This window comes from Megascapheus bottae, chromosome X (assembly GCF_031878675.1).
Source record: "Megascapheus bottae isolate mThoBot1 chromosome X, mThoBot2.hap1, whole genome shotgun sequence".
NCBI classification, from domain to species: domain Eukaryota; kingdom Metazoa; phylum Chordata; class Mammalia; order Rodentia; family Geomyidae; genus Megascapheus; species Megascapheus bottae.
The window spans coordinates 100,958,858-100,982,908 of NC_143547.1; the positions used below are offsets into that span (position 1 = coordinate 100,958,858).

Genomic DNA, 24,051 nt, shown 5'->3' on the forward strand with positions numbered 1-24,051 from the left:
CATCCTCGAATCAGATAAGCTTATATATAGGACAAAAAGAACAGAAATCAAAAAGAGCAATAGAGGAGAAAAAAGCAAAATACTTAAAAAAAAAACCTCTTGCTTCCATTGGTTGGAGTTCATTTCAATAAACATCATTTTCTTTTTTTGTTGTTTTTGGGGTTTTTTTGCCAGTCCTGGGCTTGATCTCAGGGCCTGAGCACTGTCCTTGGACTTTCTCAAGGCTAGAGCTCTACCACTTGAGCCTCAGCACCACTTCCGGCTTTTTTTTGTATGTATATGGTACCGAGGAATCGAACCCAGGTCTTTGTGCATGCTAGGCAAGCACTTTAACCACTAGGCCAAACTCCCGGCCCCTAAACATCATTTTCTATGATCGTATACACCTAGCTATTGAGCCCCTGTGATCCTCTCCCAAGAATACCTTCTTTTGGTCTCATTGTGTGAGAATGTTTAGAATCCTACATAAGTTATCATATACAAGGTAAGTTTTTGTCTCTTATCATCCAGTGTATTTATTTGTGGGTTCATAGGCACATTCTAGCTACAATAAATGAAGGAAATCATCAAACCTATATTTCTTTGAGTCTGAATTTTCTTTTGCAGTTCTGTGGAATTATGAATAATATTATTAGATCTCTGTTTCTTGCCATGTATCTATCAATACCCGCATAGCCCTGATATGAAAGATGATCCCTCTGGACTTTCACCTTCCTAACTTTTGATATTGTTATTTTTAGTTTCTTTGTAGTTACCTAGGTAACTTTAAATACTGTGCTTAAGCTTTCTTTCCCATTCTATCAGCTTTTCATAATAGTTCCTGGACAGAATGTAAATATAAGCAGTACTGATTACATAGGAAGAAGGGATGTAAACAGGGTAAGCTAAGCTTCATATGGATGTGACTAAGGCAGTCAGAGAGCCCTGAGTTTGTGTTCTCGCTGACTTGGAACCCTTAATACATTAACAAAACTGTTAAAGTGGAAAGGAATAGCCAGACACCAGTGTCTCATGCCTGCAATACTAGATATTCAGTAAGCTGAGATCTCAAAGATGGCAGTTTGAGGCCAGTCAAAGCAGAAGATTCTGTGAGAATTTATCCCAAAGGCAAAAATGAAAAAGGTAAAAAAGATGCCTTCCATGGTAAAGTAATTCCCAATTCAATGTAATTTCAACTAAAACCCAAAAAGAGTCTCTTTATTTTTCTTTTATTTTAATGTACAGAGGGGTTACAGTTACATTCACCAAATAGAAGATGCATTATTTCTCACACATTGATACCCCTTCTCATGTGTTTGTCCCCATTTACTTCCCTCACCCCCTCCCCTAATCTTTTTTCTTTTCCTATTTCAATTAAACAAATAAACACACACACATACACACACACACACATGTATATAATATGCCAGATAACAAAGTCAGATACTGTAACAATATGAGATTAACCAAAGGGCAACACAAGAGAAGAGAAAAAAAACATAGTTTATTAAGAACAACAGTCACTCATAATTAATTTCTTGCCCAAACAGATTTTTAAAGAAACTCAATATATTTAGTCTCACTTTTCTATATTCAAGAATATCGAAGGTATGCTTTGCATCATCTGATGTCAAAAACTCTTACAAAGCAGAACTAATATAATACTTTTATAGGTATAAATGAAAGAAAAATGAAGCATCAACAGACAATGCATAGAAGAGAAAATAGAAGATAAAAATAAATGGTATACACTATGTAAAAAGAGTGTTCACCTCATTAGTAATCAGAGAAATACCAATGCTACAATTGGATCTAATTTTGTATGCACTTGCTTGTCAAATATAACATCTAATGTTTCTGGGATATACATCCTGAAAAATAATTTGGCACTATGCTAGAAAAATGTAACACTCATATCTTCTTTGATCCAGCAATTCCACTCTTGGGAATATAGCCCATAAATACATACCTATTCTATCTATATATACCATGCTCATAGTGATATAGTTCATAATAGCACAAAAAACAAAGGAAAGAAACTAACAACAGGTAAATTTATACAAATAGTAATATTTACAGAGTATTTTCCTGTTTGTATGACATTCCCTTTAATCATGTCCTTTGTGTATTGGACAGAAATTTTGGTCCACTGCGAAAAAGAGAATAAAAACCAAATAAGTTCAACATGATAGATATTTTACACACTGAAAGCAAATCTGACAGCTAATATTCTAAGACAGATGCTGCAGTTCCATTTCATCACTAATGTTTTGGTTTCCTTTAATTGTTTTGCTTTTCAATTTATTATTATGCTTTCTTCCGAGTTATTCATGGGCATAAGACAGTTGTGTCCATTTTAACCATTACATGTAAAGTTCCAGGAGTCAGCCTTCCTTAAACAGTTTTATAGAATTCCCATCCAATTATTTATATTTTGAAAGTGTTGACTGCTCCTACTTCCTGTATTTAGTTATGTTGTTTATGCAATACAGTTTTATGTTTACATTTAGTATAGTCATGCATTTTTACAATATATAAAGTTTGGATTTATCGTTTGTATTTGACAGTGTTATGTTTGAACTCAGAGCTTCATGCTTGGTAATCAGGTGTTGTAGTTTTTGAGCCACAAATCTCTAACCTTTTCTGCTCTGGTTACTTTTGTAATAGTCTTGCTTTTTTCCCAGGGCCAGCCGAGACTATAATCCTCTCATTGACATTTGCCCTCAAAACTGGGGTAACAAGCTATGGGTAGATGATAGGTTCTTGAGACCTTTTTGCCTGGGATGGTCTTGAATCATGATTGTCCCAGGGTCTGCCTCCTCAGTAGTTAGGATTACAGGCATGAGTCACAAAGAGCCATTATTTCCCTTTCTTATTGCTATAAACTTTAAATTTTGCCCAGATTTTAAAATTTATCTTTGAGTAATATTTTCCCATTTTCTTAACTTCAGTATGTATCACTTTGAGTTCATTTTTAATATAATTCACTGTATTATAAAGGAAAATATCAGTCCATTCAAATATAGTCTGATATGCCTTGTTTGTTTTGAATCTTCCTTTATATTTGCTATATGTTTTGTATTGTTGTTTTCTATCTTTGTTGAATATGTATCTTCACTATTTATTTGCAATAAGATATTAAATGTGGCCTCCGTCAAAATGTTCCATCTCTTTTCTCATTTTCCATAGAACAGTGAAATGAAACACTCAAGATACTTTCACTTTACCCTTCTCCTCACACTTTAAAAAGGCCTTGTGTTTTTCTTACCTTCCATCTTTTAGCACAACCTCTACATTTCTTACTGCAACAACTGTGTGGATTATCTCCTTGAAAAAAGGGAAGCTGGACACATACCAGCAGCCTTATACAAAAGAGAAATCGAAATGTATGATAGATCTAACCTTAACTAAAACTATACGATGTTTAGAAAATCGCACAGGAAAAAAATGCTTAGACTCTTGTGGTAAGGAAGTAAATGTTTAGATAACACACAAATCACAGTGTACGAACACTACATAAACTTGATATCAAATAAAAATGATTGCTCTTTGAAACAGCCATTTAATTTTTTTAAGAAAACTGAAGGCAAAGAGAAAAACATTAGTGACATACTTCCTATTGAAGGACATGTATCCAGAGTAATAAGAAAAAGAAAAAAATGTAAATGGGAATAGATTTGGGAATAAAAAAATATACACAAATGCACACAAATGAATAATAAACTCAGAAGTTTACAAAATTAAACACACTATGATCTAGGAATCCCAGGCCTAGATGTTTTCCTAAAAGAAACCAAAATTTGTTTTCCTACACATATTCTATACAAATGTTTTTACAAGTTTAATTCATAATCTGCCCAAACAGGAAACAACCCAGTGTCCTTTAATGAATAGTCTATGGAACATGTATATGTATATTTTCAGGTTACAAATTACTACTAAGCAATATGGAGTAACAAACTACTAATATGTGCATCTACGCAGAAGAACTTCAAAGCATTTTCTCTGTGGAAAAATTCAGACGAAGAAGGCTCCATATTGTATACTCCATTGAAACAATATTCTAGAAAATGTTTAAACTTCAGGAGAATAAAAAAGATTAGTGGTTGCTAGGCACTAGGTATTAGAGAGAGGAGGCCTGTGGTTGTATAATGTGACCATTTGTTAGAATTCAAGGATCCATGTACCAAAACCAGCAAAACATATTTTATATATTGTAAAGCTCAATTAAAAAGAAAAATAGCCCCATTTTCTTGCTTATTGTTGCGTCATGAAGTGTATTCCTTAATTGGTAAACCCATAACATCCTTAAAAATGGAATATAGTTTTTCCATAATCTTAAGAGAGTTAATTGCTAATCATATGTGGGTGGGCCCAAAGCCAATAATGTGCTCTTCAGGATATTCACTGCTTCAGATACACCGTATTGTTGAGACTGGTAACACTTGCAGTTCTCATCTTCCATGTCCAATTGGCACCTGTTTCCAGCTGTCATCTGACATGGAGGCAGGGTTCAGTCAAGCCTGTCCCTCCCAGTTTCTTTGTGGAAAAGATTTATTTCCTAATTTCAAATGTTCCATGTGTCTGCATTTAGCCTTTCCTCCAAATCCTAGAGTAGGGCTAGTACAACTACATTAACTGATCCATAGCATATGACATTTGAGTTGGTTCTGGCTGTCCACTGTAATCTGACAGAGGAAGACATGGATTCCCTGATGCCTTGCTAAGTTTATTGCTCTCCTGTGTTCCCAATGACAGAACTATTTTTGAATTGTTAATGCAATATATTTCCCTTCTGTATGATTCTGTCCATCTAACACTCCTCTCATCTTTTCTATCAGTTCTCTCCTATAAAGCCCAAGATTTCATGTAAACCAACAGTGGGAAATCTGTTAGTCACAAATAGAGACAGAAAGGCTGGGATGGGAAACACTGTGCATAATGTACGTCAAAACTTTGCATGGTACTAACATCGAAGAACTGTCTAGTATAAACCATAAATTCACTTCCAAATTTAAAAGTTGCCTCAAGTCCCTCCAAGAATATTATAAGAATTTTTAGAAATTTATAATGTCAAAAAGCCTCCATTTAAAATTTTTTATTGTTTAGGTGATGTATAGAGGGGTTACAGTTACATTCATAAGGTAGTGAGCACATTACCTCTTCAACATTGATACCCATTCCTGTGTTTTACTCCCACTTTCCCTTCTCCTATCCCTTTCCAGGTTATAAAGTTCATTTCCAACATATTATCTTGTAAATATTGCAGTTCACTATTTGTCCTTTGTCTCATCAACTTTTTCTTCCCTTTCTCTTCCCTAATTCAAATAAACAAACATATATGCAATACACCAGGTACCAAAGTCAGCTAGAGTAACAACAGAGGATAAACCATAAAGGAAAAAAAGCAAAAGAGAAAAGAAATAACTTCACATAGGACATTAAAAACAGCAACCACCAAGATAAATGTCTTGTTTCAATATCCTGGAGTTCATTTTGCTTACCATCATCCTATATGGTCATATGTATGTGGCTATCAATAAGAGTTTCACTGACTTTCTTGCTTAGTCTGGATTGGAACTACAATCCTACAATCGTCAAATCTAAGCCTAAGTAGCTAGCATTACAGGCATGAGCCACTGGTGCTTGAAGTCTTTTTAATTGTTAATAAACCATTTATCTTAGAATAGTTAAAATTGACTAAAAGTACAAAGATAAAGTACAGTTTTCATTTAAGCCTCACAAGCATGTTACATTTGCCACAACTAATAAAGCAAAGGTATATTTTTAACTAAAAAGTAGACAATCAATTTTCCCTAGTTTCCCCAAAATTTTCCATTTTGTCTTCCATGATTAAATTTAAGATATTGCAGTACATTTGTCAGCAGATCCATTTAGTATCCTCATCTGTTTGCATTTGTTCATCTTTCCTTGACCCAGGAATCGAACCTGGGTCTTTGTGCATGCTAGGTAAGCACTCTACCACTAGGCCAACCCCCCCATTATATTTTTTAATAGAGTCTAGGCCTATTTTGTTTATGTCATACAGATTATAGAAAATATTTGCCATCAACCATTTTGAAAAGTTATACTTTAGTGAAGAGAAAAGTAAAATATTGCCGTATAATATAATAATCACAAAGTTATGGCACTGAAATTGGCCTTTCCTTTACTCTCACAAAACAGGTACATTTTCATAAAGATTTCATAGGAAAATACTATGATAGCAAAGGAGGGAAAAAAACTCTAAAGGAAACAGAAGCATCTGGCACCTATAGCTGCAACAAATATTAAAACAGCACAACTCCTAGCCAGTTTAACATACAACCTGAAACTGAAAGTTAAATAACCTCAGTTCTTGTCACCTAATACATCATGCCTAACTTTCCACAAAAATGCATGCAAAAAAAGGCAAAAAAGATCAGTCTTAAAGGATCAAGCAAGCGAAACATGACACTAGTTTGGAAATACCAGATAGAGAGATTCAAATAACTATGTTAATATAGAGTTCTAATAAAAACTAGACCACATGCAAGAACAAATGGGTAGTATTATCAAGAAAGTATATAAAAAGACATGGTAGAAATAAACACACATTGTAATCGAATGGGTAAAATGATAGAAATAAACATATATTGTAATAGAAATGAAGAATGCCTTGATGGGATCATTAGAACACTGGGAACAAGCAATAAAACAATCAGAATTAAAAACTAGTTAGATCAAAGATATGTCAATAAGAACTTTCCAAGTTTATTACAAGGTAAAAGTAATTAAGAACAGAGAGCAAGAAAACATCCTAGAACTGTGAATATTATATTATATACTGCTGTAAAAAATACATAGGAGAAACAGTTTAAAGGAGAAAATACTAAGTTTGGGTCCTTATTTCAGATGGTGGCTATATATGTTTTAGTACACCCATATAGTAGATGATTGTTTCATGGTAGAAATAACTAAGAATAAGGAATCGACCTATAAAAGGACATAAATGAATTTTAAATGTACATTGCTAATTTAAAAACTATAGAATCCTAATATAACTCAAGAAATAATAAAACAACACAGTAAAGGTTTAAGTTGTGAACAATGGTTCAAAAATAGTGCAGATACATAGGCAGAGTATAGGAGTTTTGCAAGTAAGTATTCTGTATGACACTGTAATGCTAGGTACATTAAATACTTGTCAAGACCCAAAGAACTATACAACACAGTGAACTAACTTAATGCAAACTGTAGACTTCAGCTAATACTGATGTATTAATCCTGATAAATGCATCATAAATGCAGGATGTGAACTTAAAGGGGAAAGCTTATACAAGGGCAGGGAATATTAAGTACACAGAAACACTGAACTGTCTGCACATTTTTCCATACATCTAAGTGTATTCATTCTATTTTTTCTAATATCTAGTTCAAAGAAGTCAAGGTGAAGTGAAATTTTCTGAAAAAGTATTGTGACAGAAGTTCTGAAGGATACGTAAGATTTCTAGAGTTGAAAAGGACAGAAGGCATTTCAAAAGGGGTCAAGGCATGAAAAAGATCCAGAAGACCCAGCAATTCCACTACTTGGCATTGACCCAACCATCCAGAAAAGGGCATACTAAATCCACTAGCACAACAATGTCCATTACAGCACTACTCACCATAGCAAAGATATGGAACCAACCTAGATGTCCCTCAGTTGATGAGTGGATCAACAAGTTGTGGTATTTGTACACAATGGAATTCTATGCTGCTGTCAGAAAGAATGACATCGCCCCATTTGTTAGGAAATGGAAAGACTTAGAAAAAAATCATATTAAGTGAAGTAAGCCAGACTCAAAGGAACTTAGGCTCAATGGTTTCCCTCATTTGTCATAATCAGTAGAAACCTTGGGCTCTACTAGCAGAGATCTGCAATAGAGCAAAATCTTGATACATAAGGCCATATAGTATGAAGCTAATTGAAAGGACCTCCAGGATATTGAAACAAAAGCCATATAACGAATGATTGTTGTCCTTAATGTACTATGTTGTCTCACATCTCCTTTGCTGTCCCTTGGTTATCTCATATTGTTATAGTATCTCACTTTGTTATCTGATATATTGAATTTATTTGTATTTGATTATTTGAAATTTGATAGGGAAGGGAGGAAAACCAAGACGGGTGGGGGTTTGGGGGGGAGGGTAATGGGTACCAAGACATGTGAAAGGGTGTCAATGTATGTGAATGCACCTTCTATCTGGCAAATATCATGTAACCCTTTTACTAATTACAATAAAAAAAGACATATCTCCTTGTCAAGAAAAGACAAGCATGAAACTGTAAAAGGAAAAACATTATCAAACACACACAGACACACACCAAACCAAACATTTTCCATAGTCTTGGGATGGCTACAGTACTTGAAGTCAGATGTTTTCTGTGAGCTCTTGTATTCGTTTCCTTTATTTCTCTATTCAAATCATGCAGTTACTACCATCCAATATATCTTATTAGTCTGCAAGGAAAGGAAGGAAGGAAGGAATAAAAGAATAAAGGAAGAAAAGAAAAAAGTTTAATTACTCAAGGAAGACCCTAACCTCATCATCTTCTGAAGGATCATAACTTTGATGGGAGTTCTGTTGTAGACCCCATGAAGAGTGAGGCTGTTGGTCTCTTAACTGCTTCTGTTGTGCTTTTCTTAGAATCCAGAAAATGCAGAATGTAGGATTGCCAGGAATTATGGTCTGTTGACTAGTTATTCCTGACAGTACTGCACATTCTTGTGGGTTCCATGATCCTCTGCTGCAGATGGTTATCTGTTTGCGACACATCGAGGTAAATACTGTGTGTGACTTATGTCAGGGCACATAAGATCACACAGAGAGGGGCCAAGGTCCCTTCGGAGACAGTCAAAGCCAGTTAAGGAATAAACAAATCTTTTATTTATTACCCTCATTTGTCATAATCAGTAGAAACCTTGGGCTCTACTAGCAGAGATTTGCAATAGAGCAAAACCTTGATACATAAGACCAGATAGTATGAAGCTAATTGAAAGAACCTCTAGGATATTGAAACAAAAGCCATGTAATGAATGATTGTTGTCCTTAAGGTACTATGTTATCTCATCTCTTTTGCTGTCCCTTGGTTATCTCATATTGTTACAGTATCTCACTTTGTTATTTGATATATTAGATATATTTGTATTTGGTTATTTGAAATTGGATAGGGAAGGGGAGAAAACCAAGATGGGGGGGTGGTGGGGAGGGTAATGGGGACCAAGACATGTGAAAGGTTATCAATATATGTGAATTAATGCACCTTCTATCTGGCAAATATCATGTAACCCTTTTATTAATTACAATAAAAATATTAAAAAAAAACAAAGGAGGAGGAAATTACGCAGAGTAAGTCAATGCAAAGGCAACAGGCAGCAATTAATTGAAGATAGAGGACCAAGCAGAACTAGAAGTTCTGAAGCAGAATTCCAATACTCAATATATATAGATATGGGAGTAAACTTAATCTTGTCCTTAGTCTGCAATACATATTTATTCATTTAATCAATTAATATATATTTAGCAATCATCTATGTTGCAGGTCCTATGATACAGCACTGAAGACAAGCAATTAACAACAAAAAGGCAAAAAAAACTGCCAGGGATTTTCAAGAAACAGCAAAGAAACTTGTGGCTGGAATGGAATAAAGAAAGCAGAAGGTAAGACAGAGTACATTAACAGAGGCTAGCATTCCTTAGGCACTTAGACTAGAATGAATAATAGCTCTTGCATTTTCCTGAGCAAGTGAGAGCCACTAGAGTATTTTGAATAGTAGAATAACTTGAATGACACTTGGATAAGGTGCTTTCAAGTTTTCTATTGAGAATTGCCAGAACAAGAGTAGCTACAGAGAAATCCTTGAAGAAGCCATTGCCATAATCTAGGTAAGAGAGAATGAGGACTTGGATATCATGAGTTTCTAAATACAAGTGGTTAGAAGTATACTTTAGATTCTGAAGGTATTTGCTGTTGCTTTTGATGCATGTGAGGGTATTAAAATGAGTTAGTTTTATTTTTACTGTTTCTTAACATACATTAATTTTACAAATGTATTTTATTGTGGTATTTCATTATGCTACCTACCTGTATCTGTAATATAATAAAGTTCAAAAACATTTACTACATACTAATCACTTCTCTCCCATAGTCCTACCCTGATTTCTCCATAGAAAGTCTTTCATGGTTAAGACCTATCCTCCTCCTCCTGCTGCTGCTCCTCCTTCTCCTCCTCCCCCTCTTCCTCCCCTTCCTCCTCCTCCTTTTCCTCCTCCTCATCGTCATCATCATGTCAGTTTTAGATTCTACCTATGAGTAAATATGCGTGATTTTTTATTTTTTACTTGGATTATTTTGCTCAATACTAAATGAATCAGTTTAAAATGGCCTGAGCAATTAACTGAAGCTTCCTGTAGCAGAGAAGGAAGCATCTGGAAGAGAAGGGTCATAAGTCAGATTGAGAGTAAGACGAGTGAAGAAGACTAAGTCACAGTATGCACAAATTGTAAAATCAAGCACCTGTTTTTTCATTGGACCTATATTGAAATAAATTACTTTTAAATCAACAAAAACAAGATATCACTCTGCTTGGAAGGAATTAGCAATCCAATTAGGGAAACAGAAATGAAAGTAATTCTAGTAAATATGCTTCAGGGTAGAAGTGCTCAGCATTTTTGTGCCGGCTATATGAGCAATACAATGATCCAACAGGAAGTATGAACTCAGGTCTGTAAAAGCACCAAAGACATTCTCACAAAGATTCATGAAAAGATTCACAAGGATTTTCACCACAGTGGAATGACAGCAATGGGCTTGGAGCAACCTACCTGTACCAACAGTAGGGATATGCATTAATGAAACGTCTAGAATACTGAGCATCAAACTAGGTATGCATAAGCAATATGGAATTATCTGAGAAACAGAGTGTTGAATGTAAACAGATGGAAACAGATTTGAAGTACAATAGTATCTTCATTACTGGAAAAGACACAGAAACACCACCTGTCTTCAATTATCAAGAATCTCTGTCAAATGTATTACAAACTATATGTAGAAGAATGAGAATTGATGAAAGATGAAGGGAAATAATATAAGTGAAAATAGTATTAAAAGAGGGGCTATGTATGGAAAAACAGTTGAAAATTGTGTTGAATATTGAGGAGAAAAGTTAACTCTTTGTACCTGAAGTAAAATAACTACAGACTGTGAATCTAGCTAATAACTTTAAGAGAGGAAGGACATTTCCAAGGCCTGTAAAGCCTGTGCAAGGACACACAGGCAGAGAATTGCATGCTATGACAGTACCACTTGTGAGGAGTTGACATTTTTGAAAGTCCTGGGAAAACTATATAATAGTTTACAGGTGGAGATGTAATCTTTCTAATAAATATACCCCCATATTCACTGAATTGAAAGATACAGTCTCGTCCCATGCAGCTGAGATGAGATTCTTTCATCTGTGTTGAGGTGTACATAGAGTGTGGCTCTTCCAAACATCTGAGTCCAGTGACTCACTGTTGTTTACTGCTGCCTCAGAGTTGTGACCCTTGATCCTCTGTTTTAAATCTGGAGTTCCACCAGCAGTAAAAAATGTTACAAGTCTGGGAGTAAGGTGGGAAGGGATATGGAGGCCCATGTTAGTTCTCATTCTACAACACTTGCCTTGGGCAATTTCCTTGGTGCCTCTAACCACGTGAGGGTAGATAATTGTCACCTGTCACATACTAGTTGGAATTATTTCCATCTCTGTGTCTGCCCCCAGACTTTGTCATATCCCAATATCATAGCTGATCCTACTCTGTACAGCTGTTATCATAGTTGGAATTCCTTTACTTTTTGTAATAGTTTGATGTCTACATACTCTTGTAGGTTCGAGTTTAATGTTGGCAAGTGTGTTTTTATTTGGAGGGAGTGTCTTACTGGGGATTAAATTCAGAGCATCTAATACAACCCCATGATTTGTTTTGTGTATTTTCTTTGTGAGAGTCTGAGTAACTCTATGCAGGCTCACCTTAAAACTCTATCCTTCTGCTTCCATGTTCTGAGTTGGTGGAATTATAGGTACAGGCCACCAGTAGCTAGTTTCGCAGTGGGTTTTTTTTGTGTTTTGTTTTTGTTTTTGTTTTTTTTCGCCAGTCCTGGGCTTGAGCTCAGGGCCCGAACATTATCCTTGGACTTTCTCAAGGCTAGAGCTCTACCACTTGAGCCTCAGCACCACTTCTGGGTTTTTTCTATGTATGTGGTACCGAGGAATCGAACCTGGGTCTTCGTGCATAGTAGGGAAGTATTGTTGCCACTAGGCCAAACTTCCTGCCGTTTAGCAGTGTTTTTATAGAGTTTGGTATGCAGCAGGTATTCCATGAACTTTTCAGATGGAAGATTTCCACACAAAGAGCATTAAGTCTCAAGAGGCAAGAAGACAGAAATAAGAAAAAGTAGATAAAAGTGGTTTCCATTTGTAATCTAAGTAGTGAGGAGGCTGAGATCTGAGGAGTAAGGTTGGAGGGTACTTGGGACAAAGCCAAGGGACTTTAAAAATTAGAAGAGGAGGTGTGGTTCAAGTGGGAGAATGCCAGGTTAGCAGAAAAGCCATGCAGTTGTGTCCCTGGGTTCAAGCCCCAGTATATAAATAATTTTAAAAAATATAGTTGTTTTGTAGAAGCAAAATGAGGAGCGCTACGAAGATGCTGATCAGTGAAGTGGCACAGGGCACTGTCCTCAGTGTTTGGAACAGGGTGACAAGGTGAGAACAGAGAAAAAGCAGAGATGATGTGTAAAGAAATTGACAAGTACTTGAGCGTTTTTTTTTTTTATGTGAAAAGTATGAAAGTGAATTGGGAAAAGTGAAGTAATGGATCTCTTGACACAACACATTTCTTGTCAAAAGACATATAATGGATCTGCAGTACAGCCCAATTATGTTAGCGAGGTTGGATTTTACTCTGTTCTGTACCTGTGAGAAGTGTGGGTCACGGTGATTCCCACAGCTTCTGTGGTTAGTGGAAAGAATCCAATGTAATGTATTTTAGTTCTTGCTGCCTGCTTTACTTTACGTCCATCCAGCTGAAACAGCGACTGGGAGAGCATGGATAAAAATAAACCAAACCATAGCTTCCCTGCAGTCCAAGTTAGGTCGAGATGCTTGTGGACAAATAAATGTAGCTCATCATTGTAAGAGGTCGATTATTCCTTAAAATCCTGCTAGCGCCTTCACCAGAAAGGTCTCCGGCTCTAGCCAAGACTGCGGGACCAGTCACCGCCCTTCGCGCCTTCCCGCTGTCCCTCGGGCTCGCGCACGTCCAGCCCGCGCGGCCTTACGTCGGACCCAAAGCTGGTTGTCAGCAGAGCGCTTGCGCGAGTTCCCTAACCTATAAGGAAAGAGGGCGGGGCCGAGGGGGCTGAGCCCGCGGGAGGAGGGGCGGCGCCAGTCACGTGACCCGGTTTCACTGTTTACACGAGGAGCGGCCCCAGCGTTCGGCCTCAGTCAGGCGCTCGGCTCGGTTTCGGCTCCACTTCCGGTGAGGGGCCGCCTTCGAGCGAGCGGCGAGCCGACGGCGAGCGCGGGCGGCGGTGGTGACGGCGGCGCTGCTGCCAGGGGGCGTGCGGCAGCGCGGCGGCGACGGCGGCGGCGGCAGCGGCGGCGGCGGCGGCGGCGGCAGCGGCAGCGGCAGGGCCTCGAGGGCGCACAGCCCACCTCTCGGGGGCGGGCTCCCGGCGTGAGCAGGGCTGACGAGAAGATGGAGGAGCTAGTGGTGGAAGTGCGGGGCTCCAATGGCGCTTTCTATAAGGTACTTGGCTGTAGGGCAGGCCCCATGTTCACCCTCCCTACCTTCCCTTTTCTTCTCAGTGTCGGTAGGAGGCAGGCCTGGGGCCCCTTTAAGCAGCGCCGCGCCCGCCGGCCAGGACACGCCGGGCACGATGTTATTTGGGAGGGAAAACCGGACTTGGGGCCTATAGGAAGCCCCTAGAACTCCGCTCAGGCTCCCATTTAGAGGCCCCGGCCATGCTCAGCATGAGGAGGGACGGGGCACAACCGGTCCCTTCCGCCGCTAAGCCCCGCGGGGGGAGCGGGCTTGGGCTGGCACCGGCGGCCGCAGGTACCACATCCCGGCGAGAAGGGCGGAATCGGCGCTAAGTGCGGGCGAAGGCGCATCCCCCCCCACCCCGCTTTGCCAAAGAATCCTGCGGCGGGCTTGGGGCCTGCCTTGCGGGGAGTTGTGCGGGAGCGGAAGGCGCCTCAGCCGGACCGCGTTCCCCCAGAGGGCTTCAGGTCTCTACTGACTCCAGTTTTCTGTTCTACCATTGGGACTTTGGACGGCTTCCCTGATCTTTGGGGAGGGGGGTTGTCGGAAGAGTGGTAAGAAGCGGTAGTCCAGCACCTATCACAATAGCAACTGGAATTTCGTGCTCTCTTTGTGACTTTCACAGGAGATTTTTAAATCCAAAAGTTTCAGGAAGAACCAACCATAGCTGAGAAGATGCCTCCAAGAAGTTAGCCATTGGTGATCTTTACGGCCCCGTTGCCCTTTTGATAAATGGTGATCTGTTCAGGAATACACATGCTGCCGCGTCTAAAAAAAAAAAGTTACCAACTCGGCCAATTCAAATAATTCTTTTGTCTTTTAAGTGCTTGAAAACCTGAATATATGCCAGAGAACTTCAGGAAATTAACGAGGACTATGTGACTACAAGGGAATTCTACTAGGGAGTGTTTGGAAATATTTATGCTCTCAAACTTGACGATTTTCTCTGCAGTTTTTAACGTGTTGCAGTGGGCTATATCGTACAGGTTTTAAATAACCATTTATACATTTACTGTGTTTTTACTTACATCATTGAATATCACCTAATGTCTTTTCAAACATTGAAATATTGCTATGCAGAAGTGCTCTATTTCTGGTATTAGTTTACTGTAGACCTAACAATCTGAGTTTTTCCTTATCTCCTAGTATCTCCAACCTCTGTAAGTAATATCTTACCCCACTAAAGTATTTTAGCAACAGAAGGTACACGTGGCAGGAAACATACAAAACAGCTGAACACTGTTGTCTAACACAACTTTTATAATTTAATGTAAAATAACTTGAACAATTCATTGCCCAATTGTATAAAGACAACTTTCATATAATAGGTTTACCAACATTTAACATTTTACTAGAAAATATACTTCAAGGCTCTCATCAAACACATAAACCCTTTTGTTGTAAAAGTACGTATGAAATAATAAGCTAGCATTCTTTTTCTGAATCCTTCCAACTTAAAAGATCTTTCTTACTGTTATTTAGCCAATTTTAATGACACTTTAGTGCATTTAGATGGAATCACTATCCCACACCTATATCCATAGTTTTTGTCACTATAAATTTGTCACAATATCTAGGCAGAATTTTGATCTGTGATATTACTCTAGATTGGAGGTCACTGAATGAACTTAGCTCATGGTAGAAGGCAAGTAATGTAGCCTGGTCTTGAAGGTTTTATTGGCTTGCAAATTGTTGGAAATATAAAAAATGCCTGCCCTTTTTACTGCTACTCCTTTCTCTTTTTTATGGTTTTAACCAACTTGCTAAAAAGGAATGAGTTGTCCTATAGTAACTGTATGTACAGTTATTGTTATATTTAATTAAGCTTGGTTTTTAAAGAAAATCTCAAATGTCTTTATTGATGGAAGAATAGTTTCTTTAATGAAGAATATTTCTACTATTGCTATGACTTAGTAAAATAACTCAGAAATGAATTGAATTCTGTCTGCTAGGATGGTAGGGAAATACGACTAATACAAAATAAACAATTTAGAAGTACTGCCCTTATGGAAAAAATGGTAACTTTATTACCAAACTGATAAAAATACTTTTCAAAATGAAAGAACTCGAACAGTTTTAGTATAACTGACTTCACACTTTTGATATCTCTCATGTCAATAGAACTACCTTATTCTAAAGAATATTGCTCTATCTCCTGAACATGGTATCCATATTTTCTGTAAAAACTATTTAGAATGTGTGCTAGAAATGGTTTGAGTCTTTCTCTAAAAAATAGGTAAAGTTCAAGACTCAGGATTAACAAGACCATGAAACCAAAGGGGTAAGATTGTAATAATTCTTTTTTTTTTCTTTTTTGTATACATAATGCGTTACAACTTTGAAGTTAGTTATTAATCAATTTTAGTTTAGCTGTTTCTTTAACTTAGAAAAATAGTTGTTCACATATACTAGTTGGTGAGCCCTGCGGCTGTGCTATTTAGGATATGAAAACATTTGATTTATGTTCCCAAACATGCTGTTCAAAGCATTGCCTAAACAAATAATGATGAAATAAGGTCTTTATTCTACTCATGTACCCTAAGTATAGTTTTCTTTGAACAGCAGTTTTCATGTGTTAAAGATAGTAATGAATTAACTCCATTTTAGATGCAGACTTTTTGTGATTCTAACATTAGTGTATTTGTGTACCAGTATAAAAATTGCCAAAGATAAATAAGATGTTAAAGACATGAAACAAAATATTCTTGTTTTCTCGATCTAGTGGCTAATAGCTAAAGTATTGTTATATGATATAATTATGCTAATTTACAATGTTTTGTGTTATAATTAAACATAATTTTTGGATGCCAGTAATGGGTCTTGAACTCATGGCCTGGGTGCTGACCCTTAGCTTTTTCTGCTCAGGGCTGGCATTTTATTACTTGATCCATAATTCCACTTCCTGATTCTTAGTGGTTAATTGTAGATAACAGTCTGAGACTTCCCCATTCATTCTGGCTTGGAACCACGATCCTCAAATTTCTGCCTCTTGAGTAGCTAGGATTTCTGGCATGAACCACCACAACTGAGTAATATAACTTTTTGTTTTCTGCCAGTCCTGGGGATTGAACTCAGGGCCCGAGCACTGTCCTTTGGCTTTCTCAAAGCTAGAGCTCTACCACTTGAACCACAGCACCATTTCTGGCTTTTTCTATGTATGTGGTACCAAAGATTCAAACCCAGAGCTTCCTGCATGCTGGACAAAAACTCTACCACTAGGCCATGCTCCTGGGCCCGATATAACTTTTTAAACTTAATATCTGAAATTGATAGGAAGTTCCTTCAGTTATTCAGTGTCTGAAGATAAACAGTAGTGACGTAATAAAATGCACAAGCAAGAGGGAATTTTGGTATGTCCTTGAGCTTGAACTCTGGCGTTGCACTCTTCTTTTGTCTTTTCTTTTCGCACTGTCCGCAGCTTAATCACTTGAGCAGCACCTCCGCTCTAGGAGGGTTTGTTTTTTGCTTGTTTGTTTGTTTGTTTGTTTTAGCTAGTTTGTAGTCTGTGGTGTGTCTAAATTTGAACCTCAATTCTCAAATCTCAACCTCCTGATGTGAACGACTAGTACCTAGGAAGAGGACAATTTTATTGAGGCCTCACTTCTCATTTTATCTGAGTTTTCTACTAGAAATTAGTCTTCCTAGCTAGGTGCCCAGTGGCTTAATCCTTTAACCCTAGCTACTCAGGAGGTTGACATTCAAAGTATCTCAGTTTGAAGCCATCCCAGGCAGAAAAGTCCATGAGACTCTGAAAATAATAAGCAAAATACTGCAAGTGTGCAAGTAGCTGTCAGCAGTGAGCAAGCACGCCAAGCCAGAGCTTAAGGGTCTTGAGTTTAAGCTAGGTACCACTACAAAAATCAGTTTTATTGCAAATAAAATTTGCATATGACTCAATTTTAAAAGTTTATAAGTTTCATTTAAATATTCATAAACCTAAATCAAGGCTGGGAAGTGGTAGATGGCTTGCCTAGCATGCACGAAGACCCAGGTTTGATTCCTCGGTACTACATACATTAAAAAAAGCCGGAAATGTTGCTGAGGCTCAAGTGGAAGAGCTCTAGCCTTGAGAAAGTCCAAGGACAGGGCTCAGGCCCTGAGCTCAAGCGCAGGACTGGCATTAAAAAAAACAAACAACAAAAAAAAACCTGAATCATTGTTTTCTCTATGCCCAGAAAAGTTTGCTTCAAGTTACTTTTCTGTACTTTGGAGAGATTATTTAGGTCTATCATATTTTATACTATAAAAATGCCTCTCCTTTTTATCATTGGATATCTTTTACAATGTTTTGTTTTCCTTTTTTGAAATATACACTTCTCAATTCCATACCTAAGTATGTTGATAGTCTCCAAATTACATAATAAAATGCAAAATTCTGTGTTACAGAATGGCACTAAAAATGATTAGGATGATGGTTTTCATAATAAGTGTTGAGTACTCAAAAGATATCAGGCACTGTATACTAGCTGCTTTACCTATGTTCTGTACTTTTTCTCCCCTCTCTCTCTAGTACTCAAATACTGTTTTTCCCCATTTTTTGATAAGAATGTAGATGCTTGTAAAAGTTAGACAAAACCAGTAAGTGAAGATTCTAAAAGTTCAGATCTGTGACTTGAAATCAACCATTTGACTTTCTAAAATGGTAAATCCTATCTTGAAGAAATCAACTAGATTTGACTTACTACCCAGTGTCCAATTTTATTGAAATTGCTAACACTGCCTTAGTATTTCTTAACCACGTTTGTTGGGTTAACATTTTTTGCTTTTGGCAAAAGAAAAATTGAATTTCTTTCATTTAAAATCATGAATTTAAGTTTATGAACATTTGATGAAGTTTATAAACTTCATTGACACCTTTATTCAAGTTTCTTCCAAAAGACGTAAGATAATTTATCAGTTTCCTTTTCTTATTACCCTGACATGTATGCTACAACTCTTCATGGCAATGCTTGTTAAGGAAAGGTGAAGTTAAAAACTTCTGACTTGCTGGGACATTTTCTTTAATTACATTACACAGGGAGCTCATAAAAGCTGTAGTGTCCAAAGCTTATAGGACATACACAGAAGGAAAATTAACCCAGTTAGCGCTATGATCAGAGTTGAGTGAAAAATTACAGATTAATTTGTCATGATGGTCCTTATGAAGTCAAATATTTTGTAGATGTGTTGTGGTTAGGATTGTTGGTAAGATTTATTGTAATTTTACAGTATTATTTCTTTGTTTTCTTCCATAGTGCTAAACGCATTGAAAGAGAAAAAGTGGGTAATTGACTTTTATATGTAAAGCCTTGGGTGTGGATCTTACTATGTTTTATGAATGCCCCTATTCCTTACCTATAGTAGAGATGTTTTACAATGCTGTAAGCTTTCTCTAGGGAGAATTATAGCACTATATGCTTTGTGATTGTTGGAAGAAATCTGCTGATGATGTAATTGTACTCAATGGTGACTAGGGGCTTATAGTTAAACGTGTACACAGTAAAGTCCCTTGTGACCAATGACTTCTTATTTTTAAAATAGTTTACTGAGCTAAGAAAGGGTAAAGTACATTAGGAGAGTAAGAGTTCTCCTAAATAGGGATGGATTTTCTGTCTTTGTTGCATCTTGTGGTTGAATTAGGTAGATCTCATCCTTACATAATTTTGTAAATATTACATCCTTGACTTTGTTACCAGGAAATTGAGGATTCTATAATCACTTTAATTTTCGGTTTATTTTCTCTGGTGAAAATTGTGTCTGTTTTAACTGTATTTTATCACCTTTCTCAAACCCCAAATGTTTTCAGCACCTTTTTTTTCTTCTCAGAGTCTAAATAACCTCTAGATCTTGGTTGAAATGTCCTTCTCTTTTCCTTTCTAACTTTACAGCTTATTTTAGTCTTTGATATACATAGATTATGTCCTGATTAAGAGTGACTAAATCTTGTATCTTTTCAGGAAAACAGCACTACTGAGTGAGCTGACTTTCTCTGAAGAACTTCAGTTTTTGTTCATACCCTTTAGACTTCTTGGTCTTAGGTGTTTCATTTGTCTGCTTTAGCTGCCTCCAAATGGAGATTTTCAGGTGACAGTCTCTTGAGTAGCTAGAATTACAGGTGTGAGCTACTAGTGTCTGACCAAAGCCTCTTTTTTGTTGTTGGTTATGGGACTTGAACTCAGGGCCTGCAAGCTGTCTGTGAGCTGTTTTGTTCTCAAGAGTAGCTTTCTACAAATTTGCAACACAGCTCTACTTCTGGGTTTTGAGTGGTTAATAGGAGATAAAGACTCTCAAGGACTTTACTGCCTAGCCTAATTTTGAACCATGATCCTCAGATTTCAGTCTCCTGAGTAGCTAGGATTACAGGCATGAGCCACCAGCACCTGGGTAAAGCCTCTTTTAGAAAGTGTGTTTTTATTGGGATTTGATTTAACTTTGGTAAATGCAAAAACATGAATAGTTCTGCAGCTTATTTGAGATATGCTCCTCTCCACTTTAATCATTTATTTAAAATCACCAATGTATGTGATTTCATTACAACAGCTTTAAAAGAGTGCTCCACTTTCTTAATTGCAACTGAGGAACCTGCGGTCCTCAGATCACTTCCTGGAGACTCCCACAGCTCTTAATGGGGCAGAGCCAAAATTTTGAGCCTAGGTTTGATTAACAGCAAAATATAACATCTTAAGTTCTCTGAGTCCGGTAACAGTGGACTCAGTTCAGTGAAAGCACTTTTATCCAATTCAGTGAAGCTCTCTTGGTTACTTATAATCATTCTGCAGGCCTTTGTAACATTTTAGTAATCTTAGCATGTTTTCTCCACAAATAATGTGGCTTAATAGGTAAAGATCACAGAAATACACATTTTGCAGGTTGATATATAGATGATAGCAAGATAGCACTAGGAAGTCAGCTAGAGAATGTAGGTATGTCTGTCAGAGAGGGACAAAAAGAGGGTTATTGAAAAGCATATGTTGAGATAGAACAAGATATGTACTCTTTGATGTTTTACTAAAGGGCTGTAAGACTAAGAGTGTATTTGTCCTTGGTGTAGAGGCTAGAGGCAACTGATGAGTAGATATTCTATTAATGATGCAGCCAGAAGTATTACATATTCACTTAATATGCAAACAGTGACTAAAATGACTGATCTTGAAACAATCATGCAAATACCTATATACAGATAAGCCTCATTAACTCAGAGGCATCAGCCCTGTTGGGCTGTGATGATTACTCAAACCATTTTTGACATTCCACATTCAGAACTGGTGAAAACATTTTTTAATAGTTATACTCAGTGATCTTCCTTCTTTGAGGGAATGTTCGATTTTAGAAAATAGGCAAATGTGGTGAATGAATATGATTAAACTGGACAACAACTTTTAGACAAATGGGGAAAAATAAGAAAAAAGCAAAGTATTCATGAGGCTAAGGCTGAATTTTAAGAGTGCTTTTATGATGTAGCCAAAAAATCTCCAACATTAGGAAATGTTTTAAATCGGTACTGTTTGCCACAGTAGCCACTGAATGGTATATGGCTGTTGAACACTCAAAGTGCAGCCAAAGTGAAGGGGGACTAACATTTTTTTTTACACTCCTGGGCTTGAAATCAGGGCCTGGCCACTGGTCCTTGGGCTTTTTCAAGACTAGTATTCTACCACTTTAGCCACAGAACCACTTCCAGCTTTTTCTATGTATGTGGTACCAAGGAATCGAACTCAGGTCTTTGTGTATGCCAGGCAAGTAATCTACTACTAGGCTAAACTCCCAGCCTCCTGACTTTAATTTTAATTTAAATAGCCATACAAAGAGAATTAGACAAAGTATATCTGTATTTGAAAGATAATTTGTTGCGAATAGTTCTTAGCCCAACTCTAACAGAGTTCTGTAAGGTTAACATTTTCTTCATACTCCATGCAGACAATGATTAAGGCAGCAGCAGTAGCCTTTTTTGGTAAATAAGGTATCAGTCACTTAATACGTTTCTTAATTTTAATCAGTAGTCTTAATAACATCACCCAAAAGTAAATCATTAGCTATTTATTGTGTAACGAAAAGGGAGAAATGAGGGTGAAGATAGTTTTTTTTTCTTTTCTCCATAGTCTTACATAATCTTTTACACTTAAGAGCCTGGGTGACCAATTCTGCAACTTTTTCATTCAAAATCAGGTTCCTTTTTGTTGAAATAATAGTAAAGAACCCCCCCTTACAACACTGGAGGTAGACATCTTTTTGTAATGTAGTGTATTGAAAGCATCATGGTCAGTCTAAACTAGAGCTCTTAAATATGCTGGAGAAAAATGTTGGTAATTTAAATATAGTTGTGTAAAAATAAAATTAGAGTAATAGGAAGAAAAATGTGAACTTCTTTTTAAGCCAGGAGCTATAAGGATATAAACACATAATTAACTTAAAAATAGCAATTTAGCCACCTTGGCTGTACCAGAACCCATGGATGCCTTTATGGTCCACTTTAATCATTCAGGCAGGTTTTTTGTATGTGTATCTATGGTAAATTCTAAGAGAGCAGCCTAAAAGTTAGAAAGATTCGCTGTTGACCTCTGTGTGACTGAGCAAAATTACTCTACCACAACCAAAAAGCATGGGGGGAAGAGGTTACAAGGGAAATGCAGCAAAGGAGGGTGAGACACAGGAAGTGACCAAAGATAGGTGTAGCCCCTAGGTCATGTCCTGTGTCCTATACTCTAGCTAGACCCCACCAACAAATGATTCTAACCCTTCCTATAAGAAGCACCACTAACTGGGGACCAAGTTCAGCTAATGAGCCTGTGGGAAAAATTTCATATTTAACCATAAAATTTGCTCCTTGAAACCAATAGATTCATATCCATCTCCCAAATACATGTAATCTCCCAAAGTGCTAACAGTTCCAGCATTGTTAAGATGTTTCCCCCGAGCTCAAGGCCAACTGTCAGCATAAGCCCCTGTAAAATCAAATAAGAAAATGTTCTTTAAGTGCGGAATAGTGTTCATTATAAGGATCTGTGAACTAATTCTTGTTTGGCTAAGTCACTGAATCTGAGATCCAACAAATAATAGATACCTTTGCTTTAGAAATGTAAAAATGAGATTTTTTTTAGTACCAACTCAGTTGTGTTTATTTTTTAAATTGCATTTTTTGCTAGGTATGGTAGTACCTAGAAACCTGACACAGGAGGAGTACAAGTTCGAGAGCTCTCTTGGCTACAGTGTGTTGAGGTCTAGTTTCAGAAAACTGGAGCAGGTGTGGGGACATGGTTCAAGTGCTGTGCCATAGCTCCTTCCTAGCAAGCAGGAAGCACTGACTTTAAAAACCACTGCAGTCAAAATCTATCAGTGAAACCGGGCGCAGTGGCTCATGCTTATAATCCTAGCTACTCAGAGGCAGACATCTGAGGATCTCGGTTCAAAACAAGACCAGGCACTAAAGTCCGTGAGTTTATTATCTCCAATTAACCACTAGAAAACCAGAAGTGATGCTGTGGCTCAAGGGGTAGGACAATAGCCTTGCGCTGAAGAGCTCAGGGACAGTACCTACGCCCATCATTCAAGCCCCATGACCAACCAAAAAAAAAATGATCTTATCAGTGATACTTCTAACATATGGTGGCACAGAGTTAACATTACTAAACCAAAAGGGAAGAAGGTGCTGCATCCAAAGCAAGACGATGGGACAGCATGTCCACTATCTAGGCCACATGAAGTGCAGTTAGTACCTGAAGTTTGTTCAGCTGCAAGCCCCATATTCACTCTTGGACCAGCTTCATTTCCCTGTCTGTAGCTTTCCTTGGTGGTCATTCTGTATTTCCGGAATCTCCAATGTCCTGGGGTCTGTATTGCATCACCAGCTTTACTCACACACCTTCATGCACCACTCTCAGAGGGTCCCTGAAGATATTCCAATCCTACCTCACATTGCATGTTCGGCTGCCAGAGCTTTCCTTTGAAATATGAGAAGAAGCCTCCATTACCCAACTCTTGCATTTTGCATGCTTGCAATACCAGCATCACATGGACTATACTAATGTCTGCTATCAGCTTCAGCAGCAGCTGTACTTAACTTGGGTGACCATTGAAGCAGCCTGTGAGGTGACTCATGTTGAAATGAATCCTGAAGAAAAATAGTTGGTCATGTGTGAGCAGGGTTCCCTGCAGTTATCTTCTTAAGGAAAGGGCTTAATAAGCTTGATTCATTGCAAAAGAGTTTACACTGCAGATTCCCACAAGTCATCTTTTCATTTGTCCTAGTACAAAGTACTTACCTTTAAAAAA

At 37.6% G+C, this 24,051-nt stretch overlaps 1 protein-coding gene across 4 annotated transcripts in view; it reads left to right on the forward strand.

Moving 5' to 3' along the window:
- Positions 1 to 13,480: 13,480 nt before the first annotated feature.
- Fmr1 (fragile X messenger ribonucleoprotein 1) overlaps positions 13,481 to 24,051 on the forward strand; it is a 42,489-nt gene continuing 31,918 nt past the window's right edge. Inside the window, exon 1 of one of the 4 annotated variants that reach the window (XM_090326648.1) lies at positions 13,481 to 13,788. In XM_090326648.1, the coding sequence (XP_090182774.1) occupies positions 13,738 to 13,788 (51 nt within the window). In that variant the 5' untranslated portion in view covers positions 13,481 to 13,737. The remainder of the gene's footprint in view (positions 13,789 to 24,051) is intronic. The other 3 variants (XM_090326647.1, XM_090326645.1, XM_090326646.1) reach the window with 3 other exon arrangements.